At 52.6% G+C, this 13,846-nt stretch overlaps 1 protein-coding gene across 1 annotated transcript in view; it reads left to right on the forward strand.

Moving 5' to 3' along the window:
• The window catches only part of CORO1C (coronin 1C), a 65,072-nt gene that overhangs the window by 20,578 nt on the left and 30,648 nt on the right, over positions 1-13,846 (forward strand). The window contains exon 2 of the mRNA XM_054173022.1: positions 6,958-7,157. Coding sequence (XP_054028997.1) covers positions 6,963-7,157 — 195 coding nt within the window. The 5' untranslated portion in view covers positions 6,958-6,962. The remainder of the gene's footprint in view (positions 1-6,957; positions 7,158-13,846) is intronic.

Genomic DNA, 13,846 nt, shown 5'->3' on the forward strand with positions numbered 1-13,846 from the left:
GGGGATGCTGCTGCTCTCGTCTAGGGCTTGCTGCAGGACTCAGCAGCATCGGAGTGGTGGATGCAGAAGTTGGGGCAGCAGAGCCCTGAACAGTGTGGGACTGGGAGGAGCTTTCTGGGGGTGGGAATGTCTGACAGGTCTCCAAATGAGTCTGCAGCTATGAGTTAGTAACTGGGTGTGGAGCTGCATTTTTTAATGATGCCTCTTCAGTGGCCCCCGGGCAGGTTGATAGCACAGAGCTTCTGTCTTTTGGGGATCCTGCAGTTGAAATTCACCTTTGTGTGTGGTTTGGTGGGGCTGGGATGGTGCTCAGGGAGCGGGGCTGGTGGCCCTGGATGGAGCTGTGCCCTGACTCATCCACCCACCCTCCCACCCACCCTCCCTCTGTGGTGCAGACAGCCACGCGTGAGTCCCACTGAGCTTCCCACGCTGGAAGCACCGTGCACCATCTGCTTCAGCAGAGCTGCTTCCATCCAGTTGGGATAAAATCATCTCTCCCTTTGCCTGGAAACAAAACCAAGCCCCACATAGAATCACAGAATTGCTAGGGTTGGAAAGGACCCCAAGGATCATCTAGTTCCAGCCCCCCTGCCATGGGCAGGGACACCTCACACTACAGCAGGTTGCTCACAGCCACATCCAGCCTGGCTGCAAACACCTCCAGGGATGAGGCTTCCACCACCTCCCTGAGCAACCTGTGCCAGTCTCTCACTACCTTCATGGGGAAGAACTTCTTCCTAACATCCAATCTGAATCTCCCCATTTCTAGTTTTGCTCCATCCCCCCCAGTCCTATCACTCCCTGACACCCTCAAAAGTCCTTCCCCAGCTTTCCTGTAGCCCCCTGCAGATACTGGAAGGCCACAAAAACATCTCCTCAGGGCCTTCTCTTCTCCAGACTGAACATCACAAAGAAGGTTGGAGTGAGGTGGGGCTTGGCCTTTTCTCCCAGGGAGCAAGAGATTGGACAAGAGGAAATTGAATTGCATCAGGGGAGATTGAGGTTGGATATTAGGAGCAATTTCTTCGCTGCAAGAGTGGTCAGGGCTTGGAAGAGGCTGCTCAGGGAGGTGGTGGAGTCCCCATCCCTGGAGGTGTTCATCAAACCTGTACACATGGCACTTTGGGAGGTGGTTTAGTGGGTGTGGTGGTGGAGGGTTGGACTTGGTGACCTCAGAGGGCTTTCCAAGCTTAATGATCCTGTGGTTGTAGTCTGTGATTGTGAAAGCCACGTAGATGTGGTGCTGAGGGACACGGGCTAGTGGTGACTTGGCAGTGCTGGGTTAATGGCTGGACTGGATCATCTTAGAGGTCTCTTTCTGCCAGGCCATCAGTGAGTTGAGGTGATCAATGGCTGGACACCCTTCACGCCAGCTCTTGGAGAGTCCAGCTCACTGGTGGCTGGAAGCCATTGCCATCTGCTTGGCCTATGTCAAGGCACTTAAGTGTCCTCCACCCCTTGTTTGGGGACAGATGTCCCAAAACCCACCCTCCCAACTGGTGCATTCGTTATCCATGTCTGCAGAGGAGCTGCTGAGGCTCTTCCCAGCCAGCTGCCTGGGCTGCCCCACCGTCTGGGCTTTGCTCTTACACCATCACACCAAAGACCCTGGTGGCGCTTGGGTCCGCGGCGGCAGCAGCTGCCTCGAGTGGGCATGGAGCTGCTGGGCAGCTGGCCAGGGCCATTCCCAAAGGCTTCATCTGGACATGTTGGGTGGGAGCTGGAGGGAAGCACTCTGATTATTTGTCCTTATCTGAGAGGAAAGGGGAGTATTTCACTCACTGGCTGCCACATTCATTGCAACATTTTGCTGCTCTTCAAACGCTCTGACTGCCGCTTTCCCAGCTCTGATGAGCACTTTCCCTGCCTTACTCAGGTTTTTTTGGTTGCTGTTTAATTTTTTCTGTTCACCTCAGAGAGTACAAAACAGGGATCATTACACTCTTACATGAAGCCTTTGCAGACAGCCCTACAAGCTTTTATCACGTCTGCTGCAGACAGGCTGCGCAGGGGGAGTCGTGCTGGAGCTGCCTGACGAGGCTCTCGCTGCACAGCATCATGGAATCAGACAATCCAGGCACTGGAACAGGCTGCCCAGGGAGGTGGTGGAGTCACCAGCCCTGGAGGTGTTCAAAAAACCTAGGGAGATGGCACCTGGGGACATGGTTTGATGGCCAAGGTGGTCTTTGGTTGATGGTTGGAGGCAATGGTTTCAAAGGTCTCTTCCAACCCAAACCAAGTCTGTGATTCTGTGACTCTAATCACAGCATGGTGAGGGTTGGAAGGGGCCTCTGGAGATTACTGAGTCCAACCCCTCTGCCAAAGCAAGATCACACAGGGCAGGTCACACAGGAACACATCCAGATGGGTCTTGAAAGCCTCTAAAGAAGGAGGCTCCACAACCCCTCTGTGCAGCCTGCTCCAGGGCTCCAGCACCCTCACTGTACAGAAGTTTCTCCTCATGTTGAGCTGGAGCTTCCTGGGTTCCAGTTTGTATTCATAGCCCCTTGTCCTGCCACAGGACACCACTGAAAAGAGCCTGGCCCCTTCTTTCCCCTCACCCTTCAGATGTAAACATTCATAAGATCCCCTCTCAGGCTGCTCTTCTCCAGGCTCAACAGCCCCAGGTCTCTCAGCCTTTCCTCCCAGACAGGTGTTCCAATCCCTTCATCATCCTCCTTTGGACACTCTCTCCCTGTCCCTCTTGAACTGGGGAGCCCAGAACTGGACTCAGTACTCCAGATGTGGTCTCACTAGGGCAGAGTAGAGGGGTAGGAGAACCTACCCTGGCCACACTCTTCTTCATGTACCCCAGGAGACCACTGGCCTTCTCGGCCCCCATTGCTGTCCCAAGGAGAACTTACCATCCCCCATGCTCCATGGACCTGCTTTCCAGCAGGTTAACCCCTAACCTGTACTGGTGCATGGTGTTGTTCCTCCCCAGGTGAGGGACTCCACACTTACCCTTGTGGAACCTCTTGAGGTTCCCCTTTGCCCAGCTCTCCAGCCTGTCCACATCTTGCTGAACTGCTGCACAACCTTGCAGTGTATCAGCAGCAGCCTGGTGGGGCTGGAGCAAGATGCTCTGGGAAGCTGAGTGATTTTTTTCCCAGCCTCTCCATGTGCTTTGGGACCTACTGGGAAGTGAGATAGGAGGTGAACTCTGCTGATTTCTGTTTTTTTTTTTAACATATTTTGTTTTGCTTTCTCTAGGGACTGGGGCAGAAACATTTTTCTCATATGTAAAAACAAGATGCTTTATGGAGGCTTTTTCTTCTGTGAGCACTGAGGGAGAGAATCTGAGAATCATAGAATAGAATAGACCAGGTTGGAAGAGACCTTTGAGATCATTGATTCCAACCCAACACCCAACACCATCTAATCAAGTAAACCATAGCACCAAGCACCCCATCCAGGCTCTTCCTAAACACCTGCAGGGATGGGGACTCCACCACCTCCCTGGGCAGCACATTCCAATGGCCAATCTCTCTTTCTGGGAAGAACTTCTTCCTAACATCCAGCCTGAACCTCCCCTGGTGTAGCTTGAGACTGTGTCCTCTTGTTCTGGTGCTGCTTGCCTGGGAAAAGAGACCAACCCCCACCTGGCTACAACCTCCCTTCAGGGAGTTGGAGAGAGCAAGAAGGTCTCCCCTGAGCCTCCTCTTCTGCAGGCTAAGCAACCCCAGCTCCCTCAGCCTCTCCTCACAGGGCTCTGCTCCAGACCCCTCCCCAGCTTTGTTGCCCTTCTCTGGACACGTTTCAGTGTCCAGAGTTGGAAAGGACCTCAAAGATCATCCAAGTCCAACCATCAACCCATGTCCACAAACCCATGTCCCAGAGTTCAATGTCTATGTGTTGCTGTTTTTTAACACCTCCAGGGATGGTGACTCCACCACCTCCCTGGGCAGCCTGACCACGCTTGCAGCAAAGGCATTTTTCCTCGTCTCCAACCTAAATCTCCCCTGCTGGTGCAACTTGAGGCCGTTTCCTCTTGCCCTATCCAGACAGGTCCTGAAAGCCTCCAGAGAAGGAGACCCCACCAGCTCCCTGGCCAGCCTGGAGGCTAGAACAGCCACTGGCTTCCAGGCTTGGTGTTCACATGCAGCTGTGTGCCCATGCCTTCTTCCAGAGCTGGAATTTTCCATGCCAGTCCTCTTCCTTCTCTTTCTAACTCAAACCTTCTTGAAAAGGATTTTCCTGAAGAGAAGGAGAAGCGCTACAGACACACCAAGTTAATTTGAGTCATTAGCTTCTTTCCATTACTCCTTTCTGCCTAGGAAACCACTTTTATGATTTTTTTTTTTTGGGGGGGGTGGGTGTTTTTTTTTTTGGTGTGTTATTTTTTTTTTCAGTGAGCTTTTGGAGTTAGAAGAAAGAGAGGGAAGGCAGGGAACATGTGGAACCACTTCACAGGAACACCGGATTTTGAGAGCCTGCATTTTTATTTACATCTTCTGGACCCTGTCTGACTTGAAAGTAAACAAGTTCAATCTGAGACCAGATTTATCCTTCAAAATATGTGGAGACTTGTCTAAGAAACTGCTTCCAGGATTAGGCACTTCCTTTGCTGCACAGAGAGAAGGCATTTGCATCAGGAATTCCAACCGATGCCTAACCGGCAAAGTCTTTCTGTCAGACGTCCTTGGGAGTGCAGAGGAGTTGTGTGTGGGGCAAGAGAGCCTGACAGGTCATGTAAAACATCCCCCCCCACACCCCAAAATAAGGGGGGAAAGTGGAGGAGGACTTGGCAGGTTCAGAGCAAGGTGCTGGGATAATGAGTGATGCTGTGGTTCTGTTTGCTGGAAGCTCAGAGGTGGTGTGGGTGAAGGGTCCTGCGGAGGTTCTTAGCATCTTCTGGGCAAGCAAGGAGGTCATAGAATGGTCATGGAACTGTAGAATCATAGAACTATTGAGGCTGGAAGAGACCCTTGAGATCATCAAGTCCAACTGCTCACCTGGAGCTCACAATCTCACCATTGCCACTAACCCATGTGCCTAAGCACCACATCCACAGGTCTTTTAAACATCTCCAGCAATGGGGACTCCACCACCTTCCTGGGCAGCCTGTTCCAGGGCTTGGAGAAATTGTGCCTAATATCAAACCTGAACCTCCAATGGCACAGCTTGAGGCTATTTGCTCTCATCCTATCACTTGTTCCTTAGGAGAAGAGACCAACCCCCACCCACCTGGCTCCAGCCTCATTTCAGGGAGTTGTAGAGAGGTCTGCCCTTAGCCTTCTCTTCTCCAGGCTAAACACCCCCAGTTCCCTCAGCTGCTTCTCACCACCCCTGTTCTCCAGGCCCTTCCCCAACTTTGCTACCCTTCTCTGGACCTGCTCCAGCCCCTCCATGTCCTTCTTGGAGTGATGCTCCAAACCTGAACACAGTACTCAAGGTATGACCTCACCAGTGCTGAGTACAGGGGGCACAACCCTGAGTTGTGAAGAACTCCTTAAGTGCTGATAATGGTTGGAACTCAATGATCTTAAAGCACTCTTCCAACCCAAACAATTCTGTGATTCTACAATGTCTAAGTCTTCTGGGCATCACCAGGAAGTACAGACTATTGAATAAAGTAGGATAGGATAGGATAGGGTAGGGTAGGGTAGGGTAGGATAGAATAGAATAGAATAGAATAGAATAGAATAGAATAGAATAGAATAGAATAGAATAGAATAGAATAGAATAGAATTCACCAGGTTGAAAAAGACCTTCAAGATCATCCAGTCCAACCTATCACCTAGCACCATCTAATCAGCTAAACCATGGCATCAAGTGCTTCATCCAGCCCCTCTTTAAACACTTCCAGTGACAGTGACTCCACCACCTCCCTGGGCAGCATATTCCAATGGCCAATCTCTCTTTCTGGGAAGAACTCCTTCTTAACATCCAGCCTAAACCTCCCCTGGCAGCACCAGCGCCACTGCATCTCACTTCCTGAGTTCTTACCCTCTGCTCCTGTCAGGTGCACATCCCCCATGCTCTGGCTGATGCTCCTTTCCTGTCACAATCAAGATTTCCAGGTATGCAATTCATCTTCTTGGAGGATCTTCCTACTCATTCTGTTTTGTAGCTCTTTTCCAACCCACAAAGCTTCTGTTCAAAACCCTTTACCAGCTCTGCTGCTTTTCTTCGGACCCGCTCCAGCCCCTCGATGCCTTTCTTGGCTTGAGGGGCCCAAAACCGAACCCTGGTACTCGAAGTGTGGCCTCCCCAGAGGTGGGCAGAGGGGGACAACCCCCATCCATGGGGCAGCTTGGCTCTGCTCTTCCACTTCTGCTGGCAACTCTCTCTATGAGGAGAGACTAAGGGAGCTGGGGTTGCTTAGCCTGGAGAAGAGGAGGCTCAGGGGAGACCTTCTTGCTGTCACAGTCTCAAGCTGTGCCAGGGGAGGTTTAGGTTGGATGTTAGGAAGAAGTTCTTCACAGAAAGAGAGATTGGCCATTGGAATGGGCTGCTGGGGGAGGTGGTGGAGTTGCCGTCATTGGAGGTGTTCAGGAGGAGACTTGATGGGGTGCTTGGTGCCATGGGTTAGTTGTTTAGGTGGTGTTGGATTGTTTGATGGGTTGGACACGATGATCTTGAAGGTCTCTTCCAACCTGGTTTAGTCTATGTATTCTACAACTACCTCAAGGGAGGTTGTAGCCAGGAGGGGGTTGGTCCCTTCTCCCAGGCACCCAGCACCAGAACAAGAGGACACAGCCCTCAAACTGTGCCAGGGAAAGTTTAGGCTGGAGGTGAGAGAGTTGTTAGCCATTGGAATGTGCTGCCCAGGGAGGTGGTGGAGTCACCGTCCCTGGAGGTGTTCAAGAGGGGATTGGATGTGGCACTTGGTGCCGTGGGTTAGTAGCCATGAGGTGTTGGGTGCCGGGTTGGACCGGATGATCTCTGAGGTCTCTTCCAGCCTTGCTGATTGTGTGATTGCGTGGCCTGAGCTCTCGCTGTCGCCCTCCGCAGACACGATGAGGCGCGTGGTGCGGCAGAGCAAGTTCCGGCACGTCTTCGGGCAGGCGGTGAAGAACGACCAGTGCTACGACGACATCCGCGTGTCCCGCGTCACCTGGGACAGCTCCTTCTGCGCCGTCAACCCTCGCTTCGTCGCCATCATCGTCGATGCCAGCGGCGGGGGAGCCTTCCTGGTGCTGCCCTTGCACAAGGTAAGTGCAGCTCTTGGAGTTTCCTCCCCCCCCACGCCAACACTTCACGTGGAAGCGGAGAGCGGGTTTGGGTTGGGTTGAGAAGGACACCGAGACGCTTGAAGGTGTCCAGAGAAGGGCAACAAGGCTGGGGAGAGGCCTTGAGCACAGCCCTGTGAGGAGGGGCTGAGGGAGCTGGGGTTGCTCAGCCTGGAGAAGAGGAGGCTCAGGGGTGACCTCATTGCCCTCTACAACTACCTGAAAGGTGGTTGTGGCCGGGAAGGGGTTGGTCTCTTCTCCCAGGCAACCAGCACCAGAACAAGAGGACACAGTCTCAAGCTGCGCCAGGGGAGGTTTAGACTCGAGGTGAGGAGAAAGTTCTTCACTGAGCGAGTCGTTCGTCATTGGAATGTGCTGCCCAGGGAGGTGGTGGAGTCACCGTCCCTGGAGGTGTTCAAGAGGAGATTGGATGTGGCACTTGGTGCCATGGTCTAGCCATGAGGTCTGTGGTGACAGGTTGGACTCGATGATCCTCGAGGTCTCTTCCAACCTTAGTTATACTGTGGTGCTGTGATACTGTTGGAAGGGGACCTCTGAAGGTCGTCTTGTCCAGCCCCCGCTGCAGGCAGCAAGGGACATCCTCTGCTGGATCACAGAATCAGCCAGGTTGGATGAGGCCTCCAAGATGATCAAGTCCAACCGATCACCCAGCCCTAAGTAATCAACCAGGCTGTGCCACGAAGTGCCTCATCCAGGCTTTTCTTAAACACCTCCAGGAATGTTGACCTCACCACCTCCCTGGGCAGCCCATTCCCATGGCCAATCTCTCTTTCTGTGAAGAACTTCCTTCTAAGATGAAGCCTAAATTTCGCCCTGCAATCCCTCATTCTGTGAAGAACTTCTTTCTAAGATTGAGCCTAAACTTCCCCCTGGCACAGCTTGAGACTGTGTCTTCTTGTTCTGGTGCTGGGTGCCTGGAAGAAGAGACCAACCCCCACCTGGCTACAGCCTCCATTCAGGGAGTTGCAGAGAGGAATAAGGTCTCCCCAAGCCTCCTCTTCTTCAGGCTAAACAACCCTAGATCAGGTGGCCCAGAGCCCTGCTGAGCCTGAACTTAAATATCTCCAAGGATGGGGCCTCAGCCACCTCACTGGGCAACCTGTCCCAGTGTTCCACCACCCTCATGGTAAAGAACTTCCTCTTAATGTCCAACCTAAATCTCCTCTAAGTTCAAACCATTGCTTCTTGGCCTATCACTGCAGGCCCTTGTAAGCAGTCCCTCTGCAGCCTTCTTGCAGATCCCCTTCAGGTACTGGAAGGCCACTATTAGGTCTCTACAGGTCTTCTCCAGGCTGAACAACCTCAGCTCCCACAGTCTGTCCTCATGGGAGAGATGCTGCAGCCCTTTTGATCATTTTTGTGGCCCTACTCTGGACCCTCTGGGTTCTTCTAGTGTTGAGGACACCAGAGCTGGACGCAGTACTCCAGGTCAGGTCTCAGCAGAGTGGCAGGATCACCTCTCTGGATCTGTGTTGTTAATTCAGCACTTGTTTGTGAAGAACATCAAGGCTGAGCTGTGTGTGGTGACAAATGCTGCCCAGTGGTGCCATGGAAGCAGTCCATGTGATGCCTCTGTAATCAGTGTGGTGATTCCTGCACGTTAAACACAGTAAATAAGTGGTTTGCTTGGCTCACCTGAGCCAGGCCTTTATGGCAGAAGTTTCCATGTGGAATCATCCTCCTAATGAAGGCTCTTTATGTATGACAGCAGTCGGTCAGGTTCTTCCACTCTCATGGCTCAGCATTTTCAGCTCTCTGAGTATCACTTAATTCAGGAATGTTCTGAGCCAAACTGCTCCCTGCAGCCCTACATCAGAGGGATGTGAAGGAGAGAGCTGGTGGACCTGGCACCTGAGCTGGTCCATGCTGCTGCCAAGCCCCTTTGGTTGCTCCTCCTCTAGATGGTATAAGACAAGAACAATCTTGGGAAGAAAACAGCTCCTCCAAGGACCATCACAGCTGTCCTGCAGTTCTCCAGGTTGTGTCCAAGCTTTATTATGCTTCAGCCAGATCTTCTTATCCCATGAGATACCAAAGAAGGCCTTTGCCTGATCTAGGGCAGAGACACCCCTCATGTTCTGAGGGTTCAGCTTTGTCTGATCTTGGGCAAAGAGACACCCCCTATGTTCTGAGGGTTCTGCTGCTTGAGTGTCCAATCAATCATCTCTCAGAGAGCCTGTAGACACACTCTGCTTCTTTCCCTTACACTTTAAATTGATTTGTAGAACCTCAGGGGTGTGCTTTGCAGAATCAGAGAGTGGCCTGGCTGACCTTAAGATCTTCAAGTCCAGCCATAACCTAACATCTTCCTGTACACAACTGTTAGGCCATGTCCCTAAGCTCCTCATCCAAACATCTTTTAAACACCTCCAGGGATGGTGACTCCACCACCTTCCTGGGCAGCCTGTGCCAATCCCTGACCACTCTTGCAGCAACAACATTTTTCCTTGTCTCCAACTCCCCTGGCACAATTTCAGGCCACTTCTTCTCATTTTGTTACCTGATACCAGGGAGAAGAGACCAACCCCCACCTGTCTCCAACCTCCTTTCAGGGAGCTGTGAAGAGGAATGAGGTCTCCCCTCAGCCTCCTCTTCTCTAGACTAAACAACCCCAGTTCCTTCAGCTGCTCCTCATAGGGTTCCTGTATGTTCCTCAGAACATACAGAGAAGTTGGATTCCTGTCCATCAGCCTGAGAAGGGCTGGATCAGAGGTTTGGAAGGAGGCTGAAATGATGGGTAGAGAAGTCTTTAAAAGCACACAGATGAGCAAGAGCAGTGTCTCGGATTGAAATGAATTCCTGTTTCTCCCTGATACTGCATGGGAAAAAACTGCAGAGCATCTTTCTTCCACCCTTGCTGAAGAGCAATGATCTCTCCCTTCCTGGGATGCTCTGTCTTCAGTTCTAGGCTCCCCAGTTGAAGAAGGGCAGGAAACTGCTGGAGAGGGTACAGCATAGAGCTACAGAGATGCTGAGGGGACTGGAACATCTCTGAGGAGGACAGACTGGGAGAATTGGGGCTTTTTAGTCTGGAAAAGAGCAGATTGAGGTGGGAATTTTATCAGTGCTAATCAATACTTCAAGGTTGGGTATCAGGAAGATGGCACTAGGCTTTTTTTCAGTGGTGCCCAGTGACAGGATGAGGGGTAATGGGCACCAAGTGGAACATCAGAAGTTCCATCTAAACATGAAGAGAAACTTGAATTTAAGGGTGCTGGAGCCCTGGAGCAGGCTGCCCAGAGAGGTGGTGGAGTCTCCATCTCTGAAGACATTCCAAGTCCACCTGGACATGTTCCTCTGACTGTCTCTAGGTGACCCTGAGGGCAGGGGGGTTGGACTGGATGATCTGCAGAGGTCCCTTCCAACCCCTACCATGCTGTGATCCTGTGATGCTTAACCAGCAAATTCCTGTGACGAAAAGCCTTTTCCTGTAGCTTTATCTTCCCTGTGACCCCCAAACTTATCTCTTTAAGATGTCCTCAGTCTGTCACCAGCCCTATCCTTTTTCTCTCGAGCTCCCTTTGCAGATCTGCCCTGTTTATATATAGCAATAGTGACCAGACTTGAATATAGCTTCCCACACGGCGAGTGCATTGCAGGAACACAGCAGCCAGTCCCCACTTGTGCCTCGGTTGTGCTGAGGCAGAACAAGCCAAACCCCCAGCCTCCTTAAATAGCTCTCCCATTTCCCTCATCTTCTTTCCAGCCTTTCTTTGCAAGCATTCTGGTTTCTGCTCATCTTCAGGTCACGTGTCCTGCTCTTGCCCAAGCCCCACACGGTGGCAGAGATCTCAGTCAGGAATTCCTTGCTCAACACAGGAGGCAGTTGCATTCCTGTTGCATCACAGCTGATGGCAGAAGATGCACACCCCTCTTCTCCTCTCTTCCTTCCCAAGGTTCTTCACAATGACAGTGGTAAAGTACTGAAACAGGTTGACCAGAGATGTGGTTGAAGCCCCATCCCTGGAGCCATTCAAGATCAGACTTGATGTGGCCCTGGGCAGCCTGATTGAGTTGGGAGATTTCCCTACTGACTTGCAGGGGGGTTGCACAAGATGACCTTTGAGGGTCCCTTCCAACCCAGTGCAATCTGTGAATCTCTTTCCTCAGTCCCTGGCAGAAATTCCTGCTAATTCTGAGTGCCAAGATCTTAAGTGCCATCTAGTTTGGGCTTTTTTTTAAGGTTTCTTTTTCAGTTATCCCTCCCACCCTTCTCTAGATTTTGTCATTGCCTTTGTGCCCTGAGTGATGCTCATGTCATGTCCATTTTACACTCACCTAGAAGATGTTGGAGGTGAATGGTTTAAATGGAGATGAGTGTTTTACAGCACTGAAAGAACCAAAGCTGTTAGCAACAGTGATTCTAGCATGGATGTCTGCAAGTGTGACTTGAAAGTTCAATGACAAGGTTCACTCTGTTAATTACTGCGTGGAATGAACACAGAAAGGTTGGAATCAGGTTGGAGTGCTTTAAACAGGGACTGGCAGCAATAATTGACACGTTTCATGTGAAGCTGGAGAAATTCTGTTCCTAAACCCCCCACCCTGACATGTTCTTTTGCAGTGCAGCACAGCATTGGCTTTGCTCTAACCAGTTCCTGTCTTCTTCAGTTATTTTTGTCGCCTGTGCTGATGAAATTGTTCCTTTTAACACCCAAACATTTCGATTTCTATGTGAGCCCCTTAGGTGGAGGCATTCATTGAGCTCCCACAGCAAGGTCCTTGCTGTTATACATAGGGGGCGAAAAAATAGAAGGAGGGGTCTAATTTAAACCATAATTTTGGCATGGCTTTAAAATTGAGCCATAAAAATACACTTGCTGCATTTCAGAGCCTTCAGGAGGCTGCAGGGAAATGGCCCTACTAGGACTTAATTGCATCATACCCAGGGTTACTGTGAATTACTGCAGATGTGGCTTGACCTTCTTTTGAGAGGTGAGCCCAGCCTGTCTTTGGAGGATCTGTGCAATCCCCAAAAAAGGGGGGTTTACCCATGAAAAAAGAGGGTTTACCCATTTAAATGTATTTTTCGCTCACTTCAATGTATTTTTCACTCATTTATTTTTCCTTTCAGTTCTCAGCAACATGGTGGGGGAGGGGGGTGGGGGGGTTATTGCTGCGGTGGCTTTTTGCAGCCGAGCGGGCAGCTGCCAGCTCCCTCTCCAGCTGCGGCCAGGGGCCGGGGGCCTGATTATTGGAGCCGGGACTCCCCATCCAGCCCCCATGCGCAGGGCAGGGGGACGCGGGGGTGTGGCCGGGCGGCCCCGTTGGCCCCGCCCCCCCTTCCTGCCCCTCCCCGCCCCCGCGCGCCCGCTCGCGCCGCAGCGGCACTGCGGCGGCCGCGGCTTTTTACCTTATATGGTCATGGCAGCGCTCGCGGCCGCCGCGCTGATTGGCGGGGGCGGGGCGCGGCAAGGCAGGCGGGGGCGGGGCGCGGCAAGGCAAGCGCGCCGCCATTGTAACCCCTGCGCGCCCGCCGCGCCGCCGGCGCCGCCATTAACCCTCTCGTGCGCAGCCCTGCCGCCTCACCCGGCCCCGTGCGGCTGCCTATGGGGATGGGAGCGCCAAGGGGCTGCCTCCTGCATCTTCCCGCAGTGCTCTAGGCTTGGGACAGTGGGTGGAAAGCCGCCCTGCAGGAAAAGGACGTGAGGATGCTCGTTGATAATCGCTTAATATGAGCCAGGGTGCAGCCAGGCAGCCGAGAAGGCCAGCGGCCCCCGGGGCTGCTGCGGCAAGGGTGTGGGCAGCGGGACCAGGGCAGGGAGCACCAGCCTGTACTAGGCACTGGTGAGGCCAGTCCTTGAGGACTGAGCTCCGTTCTGCAGCCTCACTCCAAGAAGGACACTGAGTGAGGGGCTGGAGTGGGTCCAGAGGAGGGCAACCAGGCTGGGGAAGGGTCTGGAGAGCAGGGCTGGGGAGGAGCAGCTGAGGGAGCCTGTAGAAAAGGAGGCTGAGGGGAGACCTTCTGTCTTTCTACAACTCCCTGGAAGGAGGTTGGAGTGAGGTGGGGGTTGGCCTCCCAGGGAACAAGAGATAGGACAAGAGGGGATGGCCCTGGGTTGGGGGGATTAGTTTGGACACGAGGAACAGTTTGCTCCCCAAAAGGGTTGCCGAGGCCTGTCCCAGGCTGCCCAGGGCAGTGGTGGAGTCCCCATCCCTGCAGGGGTTTCAAAGCCATGGAGATGTGGTGCTGAGGAACATGGTTTAGTGGTGCCCTGGCAGTGCTGGGCTAAGGGTTGTGCTTGATCTTAGAGGTAATGGTTCAGTGGTTCTATCCTCCTCGCTCCATTCCTTAACCCCTGGGGCTCCCTGCAGCCCGGTGCAGAGCAGCAGCCAGGGCTGGTGCAGCTGAGCTGGGTTTGCTGGCTGTGGAAATGCTTTGTCTGAGCTTCCTGTTTTCTTGCATGCACATGTGCAGGGGGCTCTGCCAGGAAAGCTTCCCCATTCCCATGCTCCAGCCAGAGCTGTGGCTGGCTTGCTGAAGATTGCAGTTCCCACAGGTTGGTTGGCTGGTCTGCAGGGAGATGGTCTCTGCTGGACTGAACCCTGCCTTTGTTAAAGGCTGTCATTTATATCAATTAATGGCCTGTAGGTGATAGGAGCTGAGCTAATCAGCATTGACTCTGCACACCAGGGACAAAACACTGAGA

The sequence above is a fragment of the Dryobates pubescens genome, chromosome 25 (genome assembly GCF_014839835.1).
Source record: "Dryobates pubescens isolate bDryPub1 chromosome 25, bDryPub1.pri, whole genome shotgun sequence".
NCBI classification, from domain to species: Eukaryota; Metazoa; Chordata; class Aves; order Piciformes; family Picidae; genus Dryobates; species Dryobates pubescens.